The sequence below is a fragment of the Diplotaxodon limnothrissa genome, linkage group LG3 (assembly GCF_057381915.1).
Source record: "Diplotaxodon limnothrissa isolate DT_005_m linkage group LG3, D_limnothrissa_male_GT1.1, whole genome shotgun sequence".
NCBI classification, from domain to species: Eukaryota; Metazoa; Chordata; class Actinopteri; order Cichliformes; family Cichlidae; genus Diplotaxodon; species Diplotaxodon limnothrissa.
The window spans coordinates 59,160,153-59,181,475 of NC_140598.1; the positions used below are offsets into that span (position 1 = coordinate 59,160,153).

The 21,323-nt window shown below is 44.1% G+C and overlaps 1 protein-coding gene across 1 annotated transcript; it reads left to right on the forward strand.

The window, feature by feature from the left end:
* The first annotated feature begins 703 nt into the window (after positions 1-703).
* On the forward strand, positions 704-11,893 carry LOC146636694 (transmembrane protein 151A). The gene is made up of 6 exons (XM_085350999.1): positions 704-772; positions 8,854-9,174; positions 9,802-9,936; positions 10,207-10,346; positions 10,451-10,490; positions 10,685-11,893. The coding sequence occupies exons 1-6, from the start codon at positions 704-706 to the stop codon at positions 11,891-11,893; spliced, it is 1,914 nt and encodes a 637-aa protein (XP_085207125.1).
* Positions 11,894-21,323: the final 9,430 nt, after the last annotated feature.

The following is a 21,323-nucleotide window of genomic DNA, read 5'->3' on the forward strand; positions in this document are numbered from 1 at the left end:
GCCGTGCCTCCTGAGTGTGGGCGCGTGTCTAGCTCTACGGGGGAGACTCGCGCTGGTGCACGTGATCAGGTGAATAGATGGGGCGGGGTTGTTGGTATATGACGTCAATGGGGACCCAGAGCAAGGTGCAAACACGACCGAATAAAGTTAAACGGAGACGGACATTCGTGTTTTGGTTGCCGTACTTCGATGCTGCCCGTTTCTCCTCTTCACCTTTGCGCAAAAATTCTAAAAATCGGTGGGGTGTAGCTGGAGAAATCCTTGACTCCGGTTGCCCCCCCACCCCCTTGCGCTGTCGGTCACGCGCTCCCACGTGCACATACACACGCTTGTGTAGCTCGAGCATCACTGGAGGTGGCGTCAGCGGAGACGGTTGTTACGGAGGGTGACGGGGCTTTGACTTTGGCTGCTTCGTGCCGTCTTTCTGTGAGCGCGGAGCCGGAGGATGGAGCAGGTGGAACCAAAGCAGTAAGCGGGGCCAGCGCGAGAGGATGCGGACAGGAGGCAGGGGCTACCTATAAACCAGGAGTAGATGATGCCTATTTGCCGCAGGCCCCGCCATCGTGAAATTATATACCGACTTGCGGCGGATGGGGTGACCGAGCTCCCTGCTCCGCCGGGGAGGTCCCTGCCTTCGGAGGTTACCGGGGAGGGAGCTGCCTGTGCCCCGTTCTGAGGAAGGGAAGGAGTGGCAGGAAAGAAAATGCAGACGGAGGAGGAGACGGCCGCCGCAGAAGAGCCCATTTTGGAGGAAGGGTCGGAAAGAGAGCAGGTAAGGACATTTTTTCCTGTCTCCTTGGGGTTTACATTTCAAACAAGGGTCCAGTTTACCTAAAGGTGGATGTGTTTTCGCTCACAGAAGAACTATCAATGACACAATTTCTGTGTCCCAAACAGCCTGCCGTCTCCATGTATAGTACATGCTTTTATACGCTTATCAGTGTGCTCTTTCATTGACAAAACATGTCTTTGCCGTTGTTCCCTCCGTGATGCCTCACGCAAGGACACGGAGGAGCTTGGTTTAGTGTGAATGGAGATCAGGCTGTGGCTTTAGTAAACAGATAGGGGTGGTAGGGGGCTTAGTATTGATGCGATATGTCTGACAGGGCTGCGTGATGTGTTACTCTTGGGATGGATGGTCTTTTCTGTATAGTAGACCACGTCTACCTGCCAGCTGTCACCACAGAGATGCAAGAGGGTGACATCACAGTTTAGCCACACACCCACCTTACAGCCAGAATTACACAAGGACACGTAATGTGAAATCACGGAAAACCCTAGCAGTATGTCAGGATTTTCACCCCGGGAGTTACAATATGTTACAGTGTACCTACTCAGCAGTGTGTTTTCTTCTGATTTTCAGCTAATTTTACGAACACATACAAAGCTCATTAGCAGATATCCTTGTCCTTATTACACACATCCCTAACTACTGAAGCCTGCCTCCTGCTGCTGAAAGTCCTCACACAGGGCTCAAATGTTTATGTTTACATCTTGCCTTGAATCACTGTGTGATTACTATATTACCAGACTTAGAACAATCAGCATCATCCACTTAAACGCACTTTATCATGAAAAAAATATAATAATATTATTAATGTAATTTACCAGTGGAGTTTATGACAAGTTTACTAGCGTGACAGAGGCTACTAACGCATTCCCACTGAACGATTTGAAGACAAAGTTGGGGTGTGTTGTAATGCAAGCAGCCTGCCAGTGGCAATATGCTTGTGTCACACTTGGTGGTCAGGTGAGGCAGTACAAGGCTCCCAGTCTTATGGCAAGCCTCTTGGTCACATGTATGAATGCTATAAGGCTGCTACTATTATGTTAGTTGTCCATTAAATAAAAGCCCTTTTTTGCTTATTTGAATTACATATCTGGAAACATTCAAATAAAAATTGCAGTGACAGATTAACTGAAGAGAAAATGAGAGGCACGTCATTCATCTCTCAAGTGAGTAGTCCATTAAAAGACTACTTTGGTTTTATTGGGCTTTAAATACCTTGGCTGGGTGGCAAGCAGAGTAAGTGTATTAATTGTCCAAATACTTTGAAATACACAGTACTTACAAATAAGGACTAATAAAACTGAAAATAAGAGATAAATTAAGCGTTTGGCACCTGAGAAGTGATAATTCATAAACCAATGGATGTAATGTGTGGACTAGGAACGCCTGTTAAAAGATACCTTTCACTTACAGTCCTCTGTCTGTATCCGTTCCTGCAGTGCAGACAGTGCAGTGTAATGCAATGATTTCAACCTGCATCTCTTCTCTGCCTCCATTACTCTTTTCATCTTCCCCTCCTGGTTTCCTTCCTGTTTTTTTGCCCAGTGGAGTTTACAGCCTCATCCTCCTATCCCCCATCGTACTCGACTCTCCCACTCAAGCGTTTCCACACTCATATTTCCCTCAATTGCATTCACTTTGCGCCACATGGGAATGCATACATGTATGCACTCTTATGCAGGCATTGCTACAAATGAAGCAGAATTGAATGATTAAGATTTAAAATTGTAGCTCATACTCTTCCATACATACAAACACTCGTGCCATATTTCCATTAGCGGGAAGGTTCGTCACATCAAAGCAGGCGTTTCTAATTTCCTTCTAAGTTTCACTCGCGAATCATGAAAACTACATTCCACCACATGAGACGCCGCTCATCATCAGGAGGGCGAGGGAAAACTGTCATGTGAAAAGAGCCAGAGGAGCTGAAAAAAGCATGTAAACTTAACAAGAATAGAAACTAAATGTGTCAACAGCCACAAAACCTGACTCGACAAAGAGAAACGTTACAACTCGCTGAGAGACAAACAAGAATAGCTTTTTCTAAAATTAACACACAAGCAATGCTCTCAATTCTTTGTTTGAATGTTTGTATTCAGTCATTATGTTTGATATTAAACATGATTTTTCTTTATTTCTTCATGCCTGTGATAGTATCTTGTTGATACTGTTGTTGTCATTTGCTACAATAACAGTTATATATTAGCAAGCAATGACCTTCTACATACAGATGGAGACTAGACTTATACTGAGAGGTTTCTGTGAAAACTTTTAGCATCCACCATTCGGATCTACAGTATTGTAACTAACATGGATTCAGGCTCACGTATAGGCCAACCTCTGCCTTCACTGATATTTAATTTATGAATAGGAGATGTCATTGTTTGGTCTGTAGTCTCCACTGAGCACACTCCAACACGGAGCAATAATGATGATAGCGTTATGAGTGTATGATGACACACTGCTGCCACATCAAGTGGTAATAATTTGTTTGCTGCCACCGAACAGTTAGTAGAAACCTGACATCTCCAAATGACTCCCTCCAGTTGTGTTGAAATGACATAATTTTTAGCAGAGCACTGTAAGCATCAGCAGCACATTTTCCTTTCTTCGCTCCCTCACTTCATTTGCCACCCACACGCTAGGATTGCTAATTATAGCTGCTCCAGTCACACCTAACCAGCTGAATCAGTATGAGCTGAAGCACGGAAGGACGGGAGAGCAGCACACGTTTTCTATTAGACACCTTAATACGGAGAGAGGGTTGTACGATCCTTTCGTGCGAAGCGCACAAACACGGTTAACGGGGAAAGGCCTGTGAGTGTTTTAGTTAGTAGAAGCAGGATGTATCGGATGTTTGCTCAGGATGTTCAAAATTACTTCTTTAAAATCTTGTTCACAGATCAAGCTGGTCCAAGATATAAAAAAACAGCCATCTGCAGTCATTGTGGGTGCTCGGGATGCTTCTCGAATGTAGATTGTGTCAAAGTGTCTGCGTTTTGAGCCCAGCAAAACTTTGTCAAGTAGTATGTTTTATGCATATTTAACCCTGAAACGATGCCATTAATGCAACAGAATATGTCGTGTCAGAGCCACTCGCCCTCTTCAAAAGAGCTTCTAAGGAGAGCAGTTCAGACTTTCAGTATGAAATAGGAAAGATGACACCCTCCAGGCTGGGCTATATAGATTTCTTTGCATAATGGTGTCAAGGAAACTGAGATTTCACTTTGATCTGTTGCAGCCAGAGTTGTTTTTATAGACAAAAGTGTTGATTGTTGGTCAGTCCTTCAGGAGGTCGGTGGTGGGCAAAAGTCTTGAGTCACCCCTCATTTCTTGCAGTATGTAAGGGAAAACAGATTTGTACAATTTGAACAAGCGTGAAAGTAAATATTTTAGTGGGGTAAGATGAAAATCTGTTGGCACTTTTCTGCCTTTGTAATTCCATCAATTTTGACAAGATCTCCAACACCAGTGGCTGAAAGCAGCTCCAAACCATGACAGAGCCAAACTGTGTTTTACAAAGGGCTGTAGACGCCCACAGATATGGCCGACAAAACGCCGCCTCAGAAATCCAACGCTCCATACGCAGCCAGGATAGACCCAACCAAAGAGGGTCTTTCTCAAGATCAAATGCATTAATTAAAACTCCTCTGACCTTCTCCATCCATACATACGTGAAAACTATTTGAACCAGCATCTTCACATTTGGATTCATCACTCCATATGTCCTGTTGTCACAGATATCCAGTCCATTTCTTGTGTAATTTGGTATACCTCAGCCTCTGCTCCATTTCCCTTCATTAAAAATGACTTCCTGACAGCCACCCGTCCACTGAGACTGTTTCTGATGAGGCTTCAGTGTACAGCAGATGGATCAACTGAAGGTTCAGCCTCTCTCAGGTCCTGTGTCAGGTCTTTGCTAGACTTTTTCTCTTGTTTCTTAACGTTAATTTCAGATACTGTTCAATACTGTTGTTTGTTTTAGTGTAGACACAACACTGGTTCATCTTTTGAGTTAGGTGCCTTTTTATGCCTGAACGATTCACAGATCAGTGTTAAGTAAACAAACAAAAAACATTCCTCTGAAGATGATATATGAAAGATCAGCGTTGCTAAAAGTTAGTGGAGTCTATTCAACATAGTTAACCTTACTCTGCAGTGAATACAACATCTGATTGTGTTCATTCAGTAGCAAAGAAAGCGTTTACTGATGTCATAGATCATTGTTCGTTCTAGGGCTGCCACAAACGATTATTTTGACTAGTCACCGATTATTTTTGCGATTAGTCGACTAATCAGATCATGCATCCATTGGACGTAAAACGTACAGCTTATTGCACCAGCAGCATCTGCTCTTATATAACTATCATTAGCTTACAGCTTGAAGTGTTTAAGGTATGTGCTAACTAAAAATAACGACAAGATGATAGTTTATTAAATTTTAATGACATTTGCAGATTGTTTCGGTGAAACAGACATCTCCGAAAACGTCGGAGCGCTTTTAAAAATATGTGGTATCTTGATAAACCGAGCAGATATTTGAGGTTTACACAGCTACATTCTCACCTGAAAATATGTTAAACTTTATTTTGTGACCCAGAAAGAATAATAAGAGTAATATTAAAACTAACTAGCGGCCGCCATCATTGAAAACTACGCTAGGCTGCACTATGAAATATGGGACACCGTTTCTTCTTCTTCGGGGTTTAACGGCAGCTGGCATCCTTGTACATGCAGTGCTGCCATCTTCTGTTTCAGTCCATTATTACACTCTTAAATCCTTCAAACGACGCGTCGACTATTAAATCAGTCGTCGACGTTTTTAATAGTCGACGCAATCGTGGCAGCCCTAGTTCGTTCTCCACAGACTTCTGGACAACTTGAGGTCTTTTTGCAAACAAATACAGTATAAATGTTGGATGTACCTTTCCGTAGCTGTGACTGCGAAAAGGTGTATAACAGCTTTCTGACTTGACCTCTTTAACCTCCTAGGACGTGGCGTCCACATGTGTGGACATCACATTTTGGGTTATTTAGACCAAAATACTCAATTTTGCTTCAGCTTTTAGACCTGCAATCTCAGACCATCTTTTACCTACAGTCTATGACTGAATCTGCATGCTTTCAGAGGACACTGAGCTGTGGCTCCCGTTCATGCTGTAAATCTCACCTAAGTTGTCAAGCTGTCGTTTTAAGCTGTCACATGGTTACGATGAGAATAATAAGTCAACAATAATTAAGGACCCACAAATGCAACACGCCTGGTTTCTGCTGCTGATAATTATTCATGAATTGGGCTGAATATTGACAATAGCCTTCCAAATCCCCTGCTAGTATTACTGTTTTTAGTATTAAAGCTTTTTTGGTTTTCAGTAAAGTTTTCTTTTTTGCTATTTTTGTAGTACAAAATCTTTGTTTGTTTTTTCTAAATCAGTTCTTTCAGCAATCCTTTGCCTCACCTAAAAATATTTTCTGGTCCACATAGTTGCACACTCTGGTTTTTTTTAAATTTTATTTGTTGTAGGCTCAAATATCCTGGTAGAATAATAATTACTAAGGAGGTGTTAGTAGGAGCTTTTCCTCCTTTGAAGTTACTTCTACTCCACTAAAGACTTTCAGTTTTCTGAAGACAACTACTTGTGTGCATTGTTGCTGGATTTGGAATTTGACCCTCCATTAGTGGCTGTGTAATAATTAAAATGGCCTCTCAGTCCCATATATGGTGTATAATTCCCATTACTGTAAATAGCTGGCGTCATGCAGAGTTGATGGTTGACAGAGTGCTCTGATGTTTCATCTTTCACTGGAATTTGTGTGGTGACTTACGGCACTGGTTTATTTGACTATGCTCACTAAGTCGTGCTAAAGCTCTGGCACTCAGGTTTCTTCACCTGTGGGACAGAGAATGGCTCATACTGACAAAAGCTGACTGGGATAAGTGCTTACAGGAATAATCTGACTCCTGTCTTGGGCTGATTGTACCCACACTGGCATCACGGCTGCAGATTCTTGTTGAAAATGCTTGACACATTTTTTTTGGTACTGCTGGAGTATTTTCTTCTTCTTTTGGGTAATAGGTAAACGACAAAAGAGGTTTGGTGCCAGAAGGACAAAATAAGGGCACAAGAGGGAGGGAGACGGTGGAAAAGGATGGATTTTGGCAGTGGAGTTCTCTGGAGAGAGGTGCACTCTGTCACTGCTGCTGGCTCTTTAGCTTCTCTCCCTCTCTCCTCATCCTCCTCTTCTTATTTAGCTTCCTTTCATACTTGCATTCATGAAAAGTTCTCTGTCTCCCCTCACACTCCTCATCCCCTCCCCCTACGCTACACTCTTAGCCCAATCAATCCACTTAGAGACAGACTTTGAAAGAGGATGTAACAGAGGAGACATGGAGGGTGGGGTTGGCAGGCGAGGACAGAGTGAGGCGAGGTAAAAGTTCTGATTGGTGGGTACAAAATGCTTAGGAGCTCGGGGAGTAGATTTGGGGGAGGAGGAGGAAAAAGAGATTGCATAAGAATAAACAAATGAAAGAAGATGTGAATACGAGAAGCATTAAATATGATATGAAGTTGGTACCACGGATCATTTTCATTTTCTTAAAGGCAGCAAACCTATTTTTAGAATCTTAAGGCCTGCACTTGGATGCTTTTGGCAGCTTTTGCAGAGTGATAACAGACTGGTGGAGTGTAGAGGCCCTTCTCTCTGCCTTTCACTGCTCGCCCTTGACGTACAGTAGTGAAAAATGTCTGTGTGTGTGTGTACAGTTAATGTGAGTCTGTTTGCACAGTCACGTATAGACACAAAAAGTAAATCATTAAAGGTTAAGGTACAGACATATTATCAGCTGAGGATAAGGTAAGATTTGCAGTAACATTGGTATATGTTTCAGGCAAGACGCGCAAATGTCCTCTGAAATCATGGGTGCACATTTGTGCGTGTTTGTGTGCTGTGCATCCACCAAGATCTGCTAGCAAATATAGCAAATAGCAAATTGAGGCTCTGTTGTGGTGCGCAGGGAGAAAGTGAAGGATATGAGAGTGTGTGTGTGAGTGATATACTGTAGAAGGAGGGAGGAGAGGGGCCAGTGTGTGAGATAAATGGAGGGCGTGATGTGCTGACAGGACGAGCAGACTTGACTGAGAGGAGGAAAGGACAATGGTGTCATCCCATCTTTTTTTTCCTTCTTTTCGTCATCTGCTTTGTTGCTCTTTCGCCTTGTCGCCTTCACCACAGGGGAGACATCAACGCAGACACAAATAAGCACCCTTTGTCACATGAAACAGTTCAGGTGTGTGTTAAATGTGTTCCTTTCTCATCACGTTTTTATGAGGTATGCATAAAAATGAGGTATGTTTGTTTTTTTTTCCTTTTGGCACAAGCAGTCTGTCTTTCTGTCCTTCATTCACACACACACAAACTGCAGCAATGCTGATATGCTCCTGATGTTGGAGCGGAGTCAGTTGGCTAGAGAACCGTCTAGAAGCATCGTTCTCATCTAAATTATTCACATACTCTCCGCTGGCTGCATTACAGTGCTGAGAAACGTGCATGCTGGCGTGAGTATGGATAGAGATAGCAAGACTGAAAAGAATGAGGCGCATTAGACCATCTATGTCTGTATATCTCAAATGTGTGTGCGTACGTATATGTGTGTGTTTGAGTGCGCTGTAATATGATGTCTCCACAGTGCAAGTCAGGCTGTGTGCACTTAGAGAGTGGCATAAGCAGTGTGTGTGTGTTCCTAATATGCAGCACTTATCCTGTGATGGGAGTGGGGCAGCGTAATGCATTCCTTTGGTGAAGACCTCAGCTTACACACTTTCTCTGTAATGTGACACTGTTTACCAAACAGGAAGAATGTGGTTATTAAAACCTCAGCAGGTACAGAAAACCTGTGTTGCGTCCTTTACAAACATTTTGTGTTCAGCAGCATTGATTGTCACCTGTCTGGCTTTATTAATGAGGCATATTTAGAGGCATGTTGCGTTGTTTATCACTCTCGTGGCTGCCAATGTGTGTAGTCTTGTGGCTCAGCTGTTTTTTTCCTCTCTGTGCCTCCACAGCAACGGCCAGTCCAACAGTCTCTGGCCTCTTCCCTTTGTCGGGAGTCCCACTGGAAGTGCCTCCTCCTGACCCTCCTCATGTACGGCTGTTTTGCCACGCTGGCCTGGTGCGCTCTCTGTCGCGTACCCGTTCTGGGCTCCTCCTCCGTATCTGCTGACGGCACCTCGGCGGCCTATTACATCCAGCATTTGGAAAGTCCGTGTTCTAGTGGTTACGTGTACATCCCACTGGCCTTCCTGGCCATGCTGTATGTGGTTTACCTGGTGGAGTGTTGGCACTGCTTCTCCAAGACGGCCATGTTGGCTCATGCTGAATTCCAGGTATGTCTCAAAGTTATAGCCTGTATTTTGAAGGTGGGTGTAATGGGCTCGAGTGAGGTGATTCCAGCACGAAACAGAAAGACGCTGAAAGAGAAATCTAGAAAGACCTGTTATTAAAAAAACAAATCTGTTCACTTAGTGATTGTTTTTTGTGTCTGGAATCCTTAAAATGGTTAAACCAGTAAAAATAATGATTAAAAAAAGAAAATCCTCACTTCAAGGAAGCCTGAATTAAATTTGTAATATTTCATGAGGAGCGTCATTATACAGCTTCCTTCCCTACATGTGGAAATTAGCTGACCGAGGGTTTTGCTGTTTTTTGGTTTGTTCTGGCCTGTCCTTTGTCTGTCTCCAAACGTAGAGCTGTTTGTCTGTCTCTACTAAGAAGGAAACGATAGAAGGACAAAAATAATCCCACAATAACCAAACCATCACCAGCCTGCACAGCTTTAAACTGTATGCAGATAGTAAAACAACTCTTTCTGCTTCTGCTGTGATTGCACGTTTTAGGCAATGTTATGTCTTTATCTCGTTTTTAACACATCAGGCAGCAAGTTGGTTGTAGAAAGTGTAAAACATTGTGACATGTTTTAAAGCAGCCTTGTTTTACCTCATTGTTTTACACAGGAAGTATACGAGCGTGTGCAGAGACTTCAGCAGGCCACACCCTGTATTTGGTGGAAGGCCATCAGCTATCACTACGTGAGGAGGACCAGACAGGTGACAAGATACCGCAATGGAGATGCATATACGACCACACAGGTGAGGACACTTTTCTGGTTCTACACACTCACGTTTCACCCTTCCTGTTATCCTGACTGCTTTTGATATAGTGAATGTTGTTGAGCTGTGACAAACAGCTGTTCACAGAAGGCAAAAAATTCCATACAGCTGAGTTTTATTCGTGCTGGAACATATTTTGAAAATAAAAATGTCCCTCTAGTATCACACATCCTGCTTTCCTTCCTCCTCTCCTTTTTTCTTCATCATTATTCGACCTCTTTGTCCGTGCCCTGCTTTTTTCTTCTTCAGGTCTACCATGAGCGGGTGAACACTCATGCCTCAAGTTCTGAGTTTGACTACGCCCGCTATGGTGTCAAAGACGTGTCAAAGGAGCTGTTGGACCTGCAGCAACACCCTGCTGTTCGCCTGCGTTTCACAAAGTGTTTCAGGTATCAGCGAGACATCAAATTTAAACCTGTATGACTTTGATTGTTAAAAGGTTTACCTTCTTTTTAAGGTGAAATAGATAGTGACTCATTTTTGTGTTCTTTAGCTTTTCAAGTGCACGTGCTGAAGCTGCCTACCTCACCCAGGTAAGATGTGAGGGATCAATGAATGCGATTCATTTTGTTCTTTATTTTTTTTAAGCTTAAACAAATGTCCATTTTCATTTTAAATCAAAAATACGAAGCATTTGAATCAGTAAATTTCTTAAATATTGGTAATAATTTAGCATTAAATCTTATACAGTGTTTTACTTTTTGATTTTTTTCTCTGTAATTGCAAGCGAGCACGCTTCTTTGGGGAGAACGAGGGGCTTGATGACTACATGGAGGCCAGGGAGGGAATGCACCTTAAAAACGTGGATTTCCGCGAACACATCCTAGCATTCTCCGATCCGGCTCACCAGCCGTGGTTCTCCAGGCACAAGGTGTTCTGGCTGGCTTCAGCTTTCCTCCTGTCGTGGCCGCTGCGAGTTGTGTCGGAATACCGCACAGCGTATGTCCACTACCACGTGGAGAAGCTGTTCGGGGAGGACGAGGATACCGTTGGGGGAGTCGGTGGAGGAGGGCCAGGCGGAGGTGGAAGAGGGGACGGCGTTGAAGGAGGGACTGAGAATGGAATCCACCCAGGAGGAATTTCGATTGGCATTGGTGTGAATGGGACAAGCTACAGAGCCATCTCTCGTGTCAATACGGTGGACATGACAGAATTGGAGTGGCACATTCGCTGTAACCAACAGATGGTCCCGAGCTACTCTGAAGCCCTCCTTATGGACTTAGAAACGAGTGGGGGGACAAACCCTACAGCCTCCACACCTATCGCTGGGCCTCAAGGCATCACTCCCAGCCAGGGGACCAACCCCCCTCCTCTGGCTTTGCCTGTGGTGTTCAACTCGGCTTACCTCCTTCAGAGCTGCCCCCGATGCCGGCGGACCACATCGAGTGCCAGTCTTCCATCCAGGCTAAGGGCTTCAATGGGAACCACAGCCCTCCTGAACGCTACAGTGGCAGGGATCAGAGCAGCAGGGCAAGGAGGTGGGGGTATGGGAGGGAGACTGGTGCTCAGTCGGAGCGGGTTCTCTCTCGGGAGACTTGGAGGTGGTCGCCAGAACAGCCTGTTTCATTCAAGAAGCATGGGGGGTGGGCTGGGAGGAAGTAGGGAAGATGGAGGAGGAGGAGGGGTAAGTGGTGGAGGGGGTGGAGGTGGTGGAGGATTCCTTGGGTTAGGTTCAAGACAGAACAACGAGGAGACCAGAGGAGTGCTTGAAGGGGAAGGTGACGATGACGAGGAAGAAGAGCAGGAGCAGAGGAGGAGGGAAGATAGAGGAAGAGGAAGGAGAGAGAGGGATGAGGAGGCAGAGCAAGACAACGCAGGGGGAGGAGAGGCGAGAGAGGGTGAGAGGGATCGGCCTCCATCCTATCAGGATGCGTTCTTCTTCCCCGTCCTCATTATACACGGCGAGGAGAGCTGCCATGCCGGAGACGACATGTGATGAAGAGAAAAATAAAAACACTGAGAGCGAGAATGTACAGGCACAGGCTGAGGGAGATGAAAGAAGAGAGGAAGGATGCATAGAGAGAAGAAAGGATTCAGACAGAACACAGTGAGAGAGGTAAGAAAGACAAAACAGGAGAGATGTAGGGAAAAGAGAAGATACTGTCAGAGGAACTGGGAAAGCAAACGAAGGAGATATGACAAATACAGTGCATACTGTAAAAAGTCAGTAAACCCACTAGATCAGAAGAAGAGAGCTGATAGAGAGTGCAGCAGCGAGGTGAGATAGAGTCTAAGACAAGGAGCAAGGGCAAGAAAATCTTTGCAATTTTAGGTGACGGATTGGATAATTTGGAAGACTGCAAAGTTAGAAATGTCTATCTTCAGCTATATCGGAGCAGGAGTGGGAGGGGTAACAAGTCTAAAGATAGCAGCTTGGAGAGGCAGTGGAGAGACACCAAACCAGCTGAGAGGTAGTGGAGTTTGTTGTTGTCTAATCTTTCTTTAACACAAATGAAAGACTACAAAAAGGGAATTTAAAGAATAATATATAGAGAGAGGAACTGAGAATCGGGCCAATTTAAAGAATCAAAATTGATAAGAGGTTATAAATAATTCAGATGTGGGAATAAATAGATCATGTAAAATACAGCGTAGTAAAGTAGAGCAAAAGACATCAGCATGCAGGACACGCAGGCTAAGAAGAATCCAAAATGGACACAGACCAGATTACCCTAAATCTCATTTTTCCATTTGACAGATTCTTAAAAGCTAGAAAATAAAATTATCCAAAAGATAATCACAAAAGGAGGAGGGGGGGGGGGGAGATGTAGGACTGATCACAGACACAACAACCTCTGAACAACAATCCTGACCTTGAATCTAATCAGGAAATCCAAATATCATTCGAACAGGTGAGAAGATTCAGTCAGATTCACCGTTATGACCTCACACGGCACCTCTAACAGAAGGCAGTAACAATAAAAGAGGAGAAGCATTGATTTCCTCCCCGTCTCGTCATGCTGTATTACGTCTTATTTCACCATTAGCTTCCCCACCACTCTATCCATTACTGTTATAGAGCCGATAGGAAAAAAACTCCATAAAAGTAGAGCAGTCGCTTCCTCTACTTCTCAGCGCTGCCCTGCCCGTCTTCTCCCCTCTGTCCATTTTATCACATGTCCTGTCTTTCTTCTTTCTATTGCTAAAAAACTAGTGAGGAGCATCATATATTTGGAAGAAGCAAATGTTGCATTAACACAGTGAACTCCCCCATCCTCTCACCCCACTCCATCCTTCTGCTCCTCCTTTTATTTTTTTTTTCAAGCGGTTGATATATGACACCCTCCTCGCTCCTGTAGGCGACGAGATCGCATTTTCACATATCACATCTCCCCGAGGCTGAGGTTTCCTCTCAGTGACCATATTTTATAAACTGGATTTTCCCCCCACTTGTGTAACGTTATTGTGACCTTTACGCCTGTGCATTTGAAAGGGGAAAAAGCAAATTATGTGGGCACTGTGATATAAGTGACTTCACCGAAAAAGTAACAGCTGAAAGGTTTGATTCTCACATGAGCTTTAAATTTCCCCAGTGATGCCAGTGTAGTTGTGCTATAGATTAACACATTTGTTCCCAAAGATAGGCCTGCATGCTACTAAGAAAACGCAATAACCCCAAAACCCTCCTCCTTATCAATATACTATGTAGTACTACATGTGGTTAGGCATGGAAAATGACCTCTTTATCTCATTTATGTCCATAAGATTGGACTGCATGGGAAGTAACACTTACAGTAAGCAGCAATCAGAGATTTAATTGCTTCCTTTTTTATCGCACAGACAACAAAATTGCGAATGAGGAAATGCAGTATGAGGTTAACTCCCACTAACGATCTGTCATTATCAGCCCTGTGAAAGAACTGTGGCCCTAACTCTGCTACCTCCTACTCTCTGAGAATCATCTGCAAATAAGAAACAGTGCTCTCTGAAAAACATCGCCTCAGCATAAAATGTGTAAACGTTTGCTGGCATAGAGATGCATGTTAGCTACTAATAGCTGTGTAGCAAATATGGCTATCGTTGCAAAACGCAGTGCCAAAAAGTAGCGATCGATGAACAATCTGCACCGATTCAGATATTTTAGACGTATGTAGACAAGGGCATGGATAGCTGTGTCCTACTTCCTGCGTTGTCACGTCACAGCCCAGGAGAGGCAATCGGCACAGACAGTGAGACCTTCAGTGCTTTGATGCTGATACTTTCCAAAGCACACTAAACACGCTAAAGTAGTTCGATGAACATTTGTTGACCTTTCCTGCATAGCGCCCTTCAGAGGTCACTCCAGCCACTATCTGATGTCGGAAGCGTCTCCCTCGTTCTCTCTCTCTCTGCTTCCTGTTCACAAGGGAATGAAAAGCACACGGAAAGAGCCGAGTAAAGAGCCACGAGGCAGAAACAATGCTGGATCAACTTTGCGAGCGATGGCAGTAAACGGACACGTTTACCGCACGCAGACACGGATGTGGATCGAGCAGAGACAACGGGGAAAAGTTCTCTCATCGCAACTTTCTGGAGAGAGAAAGTGGAGCATGACTGCTGGCCTGGTTTGGCGTAGGGGACACATACATGCGCGCACACTCTGACACACATTCACACACACTGGATCTTGTGTAGCTTTTGGGAGGGAATCGGCGCAAATAATGAGGGGAAGCAAAACTGTCGAGGAGCGAAGAAGTGGAAAAATGCTGAAAATGTGAGATTAAAATGACAATTATTTTTACATAATCAGTCATTATCTCAGTCTATTGACCTGTGGATAAAACTGACTCCATTCATGTCCCTAAACAAAAAGAAGCACTGGAAAAAGCACCGAACACACTCCTGTGTTCATTTATTTGTATAATCGCATTGTTCTCACTAATTCTCGGACTTTTGTTTCACTGTAATAACGTGGCTACTGTTCAGTATGTGTTTTTGATCTTCGCGGTGAAAAGTAACGAGCTCTAACTGAAAACCTGAATCTGTCAGTTCAGTCAGTGATTTGCTACTTTTATATCATCTACATTTGTAGACGTTTTTCAGGTTGTTTAAGTGATCCAGATGCTTTTGTAAGCTTACACTTATCTTTGCTGGTTTTTATTATTATTTTTGTTATTTTTGTAAAACTGACAATGCTCCTGGCCCAGTCAGCTTGGGTTGATGAGCCTCAAGTTGTGGTTTGGATGCAGTTATACTTGCTTACAAGTCTTATTTGCTCATTTGTTCATCTTAAATAAGTGTATTACACTAATACTTGTTGTTACTGGATATTTATATCATGTTTTAGTATCTCTGAGTGTGTCAAAAGTGTGTCAGCCACTTCAGGTGTGCCAAGAGATCTTTGTGCCCATGATGTCTTACACAAACACACACTCACACTCGCGCTTGCATGTTTAGTCACAGCAGTAAAGCGGCCATTACTACAGCTTGTTTTAGACTAGAGTGGCATTCATCCCGAAACCCATAATCACCGCACACATGCAGTCTCCAAACACAAACATGCGCGCACGTACACACACACTGAAAGCATGGAACTTTCCTGCTACGCTGCCTTTGTGTTGCCAACGTTTTCTGCTCAGGATTTCAGTTAATTGCTGCGTTCCTGGGACAACAAAAGCTTTTCTTCATAAATCCATCAACATGCCAAAGCAAAAAAAAAGTAAAAAACTTACAGAGAATGCCTGCGCTTATATACATGCACATTAACAGCTCACACAGGTGGCTTCACCAGATCCACACAATGTGCAACAGTGTGATCTGTGCTCGTGGACTGTGGGGCAGAAGCAAACATTTACATGAAGCGACTAAACTTCATCATCAACATGCACATTTTTGTTTCTTACAAATGTTTGTTAATTGTTTCATAGCTGAGGTGCTGTTCACGTGTAAATCCACCTAGAATGTTTTTAATACTTGGTGGTTTGCCTGATAGAACCTGGCACGTGACTTTCATCCACCAGATGGCAGCAGAGCCTTATATATATGAAGGTTAATGGGGATAAACCACCAACAGCGACCCAGTGTAGAAAACAGCTGCTGTCCCATGCTTTGTGGGTTTGAGACTTAAGCATCTGTACACACCAGCTGGTGATGTGAAACCAGGTGATTTGTTTAGCTGCAGATTTTCCTTTTTTTTTTTTTAAATTGATTTATTTATTTTTAAAGCACATGCTGTGACATCACTGGTTGACGTCGCTTGTGTCTGATCTGATTGTGCTTTAATCATCTCAGCCTCTGCTGATTTTATTCTTTTCCTTTAACTGTGACTGAATGTGTTGCCGAGCAGTATTGCTCATGCCCCTGCTTCTGGCTGGACTTGTATGTGTTGCTAAGCGGCTTTCTGAACGTATAACCACAAGCAGTGGGCGCTACACTATTAGACAAAGACATTTTTACATTTTGTGACCTAGCTTCCATTTCACCTACACAAACAACTTATCGTCTGGCCGTTTTGCGCTGCACGACACAAAGCGACACGGAGGAAGTTGGACTGTGTTCAACACTCCTCTTAGAGCAGTCGAATGCACGACGGTTTCCTTTCTCATACACGCTTTTCTTTCTTCGCTCAGACACAAAATCCTGCTCTCATTTTCCACCGTTTCACCAACGTCACCACTTGAATATCTTATAAAATGCTCTAGCAATTATGACCGATGTATTGTTGTCAATACTGTTACTGTTTTTCTCGTGGTCATGGGGTGAGTCGAGTAGTCATACCAAGTTTGTCAAACACCGTAAAAAACAATTTAAAAAAAAAGTTAAATGGTTTGACTTGAAGTCACGTGGATTCCAGCTGCATGATGAGCCTTCATTTTCATAAATACCTTGCTGGCTAAACAAATACAAAAGTGTGACCAGGTGTCACAAATGGATTTCTTTGACTCTGTACATGTTGGAACTGTCGAAATGCAGCTGAAATTGCTGCGTATACAGACAATAATTGTAACATTCATACATACTAACAAGCATTTTGACCTTTGACCTCAAACACAACAGCGTGAGTTGCATTAAGTCTCCCTGATAACAGCAATTACAACAGCAATGTTCTATTCACGCTCTTTTGGGAACGTGAAAAAGCATACGTCTAACGAGCCCTGTGTCCGCGGTGATACAGTATCCGTGCCCTTTGTTTTTGCACTGCAATAAAGAGCAGCTGTGTGTCGCTGATGCAACGATGTGTCACCACCTTAAGGCAGTCAGTCTGCCGCTCCGACACGAAAGACGATAATCAATAGCACAAAAAATGGTCGCGTGTAAAAGCTCAAACGCATATAATCACATCACTGTCGTCTCGCTGTATTTACGTGTCCTCCTCTGAAGTTTAAAGCAATATATAATTATCCTGCAGATACACAGTGTCTGGTTAAAGGCTGATTGTATGATTGAGGTCACATTAGAGTCAGGCTGAGTTTAAAAATGTGTTGATACGGGTTAAAGACGCAGCAAACGTCGACTGTGTCGCCTGACGTTATTTAGTCCGCTTTGCCGCTGCCCTGTATGCAAGCTCTCTCGCTGTCTCGGCGCTAACTTCGCATTTCAGTTCACATTTCCTTTCCTGCTGAATATTTCATGCTGCTGGATTGCGTGTGATCGAATGTCAAACAAACGGATTGTCACCACAGTGTAGTTGTAATGTACATGCAGCCTCTATGGGTTTGAAACAATAATGTCACATACAGCGCATTATTGTCTTACACAGTGACGTGTGAAGCCGAGACCGGGCTTTCTGTTCAAGCACCGTCGAGCAAAATGTCCTCAGTATTTAAGCTACTTACTATGTAACTGATAATGAGATTGTCAATATCACAGCAGATTAAAGCGTTTGTCACCGGCCTGTTTAAGATAATGTAATTTCATTATTTGAGCGGATGGTGACTGTGAAGGTAATAGAGACGGCGGCAATAACACTGTTAACTGATGCGATCCCGGTGATGATTAATGATGATTAATTACAATGGAAGTTGGAAGTTACAAATAAAGTCAGTCTGCTTGATATACCAAAGTTTATCTTGTGAGATTATTATCCCAATCACATCTCTGTCATTTGAATAGACCAGTTCTTGTACTGAAGTGTTTCTTTCTTTTTTGTTTGTTTAAGATATTCAGGTCTTATTTGATTCAATTCCGAAAATGGAATAATCTCCCCAGTGTAAGTGTAAAGAGTCTAAGTTCTAACAGTTTATAATGAAAACGACTTGTGATTTAATCTCCTTTCTCATTTTAAATGATCAAAACATCAGTGTCAGTGAAACTATCTGCAGCCTGTCTTAGCTTTGATAGGGTAATTCAGTTGTGCAAGCACGGAGAGACGGAAAAAAAACTCCCTTTTAACAGGAAGAAACCTCCAGCAGAACCGGGCTCAGGGTAAGAGGCATAGTACACTCTGCACACATCATCAGTTTGTTTTAGGACTAGTCAAGAGAGACGTTTCCCGATATGTGTGATAGCAAGTCCAAAAACCATGAATGTCTTTAGATTGTGTAATTAAGAGAAAAATTGATCTTAGCTCAACAGCTGAAAGGCTTCTAAGTAGTAAAATATTTGATAGTTTCATTCTGCCCTTTGCATTGTATGTTGGTGAAGTATGGGGTCCACTCAGTCATGTCTGCATGCACAATTCTGCAGATACATTTTTACATGTACACAGGCAAACATCAACAAATACCTGCTGAGCAGCAGTAGATCCATATCCATCCATTTTCTTCTGCTTAGCTAATTAATTGAGGGGGGTTGCCAGTCTGTCATAGAGTTATTACAGAGAGACAGATAACCAACCAAAGACTCACCAATTAACCTAACCACACTATCTTCATGTCTTTGGACTGTGCGAGGAAGCCAGAGAACCCACGCAGAGAATATGCTCCACACAGAAAGGCCCCAGCCAGGTGGATTTGTACCCAGGACATTGTTGCTGTGAGGCGACGGTGCTAACCACCACAACACCCTGCTGCCCGTAGGTAGGGGACCCACTGAAACTCAATTTTAAATTTTAATCATCTTAAATCCAGCCCCCAAGACACAACCTCCCAGCTCTCCCCTACATAAATTATTGCTGACACTAACTGCCCTCTCTCTAACTCCCTGTCCAGTCTCACAACAGCACCGCAAACACTGATCAGATTGAATCATATAATGCCCCATTGCAAAGGGACCTTTTTAGAACACTGGAAAGAAGAACGCAATCACCAAAGCAGACCATAAACAGATTATGTATTGGCAGAATATCACCTAAATGTCAGGGACAGAAAGTAGACAAACATTCTGGCCAAGTCCACTCTTACCTTAACCAAAAGTACTAAATTTCACCGAACTGAAGGGTCTCTGAAAATTTAAAATACTCCTCTAGGACAAGGAGACCAGGTAACGCAAATGAATAAATGTTGTTTATTGACAACATTGGCATGATATATATATATAGATATATAGATATATAGATATATATCTGGAAGATCTGGAAGTCCCACAGGATCTTAGCTCGGTCATTCTCCACCACCCTTGGGGGCATCTCCCATTTTGACCTCGGGACTTCTAGGTTATACTCGGCACAGATGTTCCTGTACACTATGCCGGCCACTTGGTTATGGCGTTCCATGTATGCCTTGCCTGCTAGCATCTTGCACCCTGCTGTTATGTGCTGGATAGTCTCTGGGGCATCTTTACACAGCCTGCACCTGGGGTCTTGCCTGGTGTGATAGACCCCAGCCTCTATGGATCTTGTACTCAGAGCTTGTTCTTGTGCTGCCATGATTAGTGCCTCTGTGCTGTCTTTCAGTCCAGCTTTGTCCAGCCACTGGTAGGATTTCTGGATATCAGCCACCTCCTCTATCTGCCGGTGGTACATACCGTGCAGGGGCCTGTCCTTCCATGATGGTTCCTCGTCTCCCTCCTCTTTCTTGGGTTTCTGCTGCCTGAGGTATTCACTGAGCACTCGGTCAGTTGGGGCCATCTTCCCAATGTATTCTTGGATGTTCCTTGTCTCATCCTGGACTGTGGTGCTGACACTCACCAGTCCCCGGCCCCCTTCCTTCCGCTTAGCGTACAGCCTCAGGGTGCTGGACTTGGGGTGAAACCCTCCATGCATGGTCAGGAGCTTTCTTGTCTTTATGTCAGTGGCTTCTATCTCCTCCTTTGGCCAGCTTATTACCCCAGCAGGGTACCTGATCACGGGCAGGGCGTATGTGTTGATGGCCCGGATCTTGTTCTTACCATTCAGCTGACTCCTCAGGACTTGCCTGACCCTCTGCAGGTACTTGGTGGTTGCAGCCTTTCTAGCGGCCTCTTCATGGTTCCCATTTGCCTGCGGGATCCCCAGGTACTTGTAACTGTCCTCTATGTCTGCAATGTTGCCTTCTGGTAGTTCAATCCCCTCAGTTCTGACTACCTTCCCTCTCTTTGTTACCATCCGACTACACTTCTCCAGTCCGAACGACATTCCAATGTCATTGCTGTATAGCCTGGTAGTGTGGATCAGTGAATCGATGTCTCGTTCACTCTTGGCATACAGCTTGATGTCATCCATGTACAGGAGGTGGCTGACAACTGCTCCGTTCCGTAGTCGGTATCCGTAGCCAGTCTTGTTAATGATCTCACTGAGGGGGTTCAGGCCTATGCAGAACAGCAGTGGGGACAGAGCATCTCCTTGGTAGATCCCGCACTTGATGGTAACTTGTGCTATGGGCTTGGAGTTGGCCTCTAGTGTTGTACGCCACATCCCCATTGAGTTCCTGATGAAGGCTCTTAGGGTCCCATTGATCTTGTACAATTCTAGGCATTCCAGTATCCAGCTGTGGGGCATTGAGTCATAGGCCTTCTTGTAATCAATCCAGGCAGTGCACAGGTTGGTCAGTCTGGTCTTGCAGTCTCGGCTGATTGTTCTGTCTACCAGTAGCTGGTGTTTTGCGCCTCTGGTATTCTTGCCAATTCCTTTCTGTGTCCCGCTCATGTATTGACCCATGTGCCTGTTCATCTTAGCCGATATGATGCCTGACAGGAGCTTCCATGTAGTACTGAGGCAGGTTATTGGTCGGTAGTTGGAGGGGACCGGTCCCTTCTTGGGGTCCTTGGGGATCAGGACCGTCCGGCCTTCAGTTAGCCATTCCGGGTGTCTCTCGTTAACTAGCAGCTGGTTCATTTGTGCTGCCAGACGCTCGTGGAGTGCAGTCAGCTTCTTCAGCCAGTAGGCGTGAACCATGTCGGGCCCTGGTGCTGTCCAACTCTTCATACTGGAGACCCTTTCTTGGATATCTGCCACTGTGATGGTTACTGGACCCTGTTCAGGGAGGTCGCTGTGGTCTGCCCTCAGATCCACTAGCCACTGAGCATTGCCGTTATGGGTTGCGTCCTTCTCCCATATGCTCTTCCAGTATTGCTCTGTCTCCAGCCTTGGT

Bases quoted from the DNA above. Each gene is read 5' to 3' on its own strand.
- LOC146636694 (XM_085350999.1), top strand. From the start codon at position 704: ATGCAGACGGAGGAGGAGACGGCCGCCGCAGAAGAGCCCATTTTGGAG. The intron at 773-8,853 runs GTAAGGACATTT...GTGCCTCCACAG, and splicing joins AAGGGTCGGAAAGAGAGCAG to CAACGGCCAGTCCAACAGTC. The intron at 9,175-9,801 runs GTATGTCTCAAA...TGTTTTACACAG, and splicing joins TGGCTCATGCTGAATTCCAG to GAAGTATACGAGCGTGTGCA.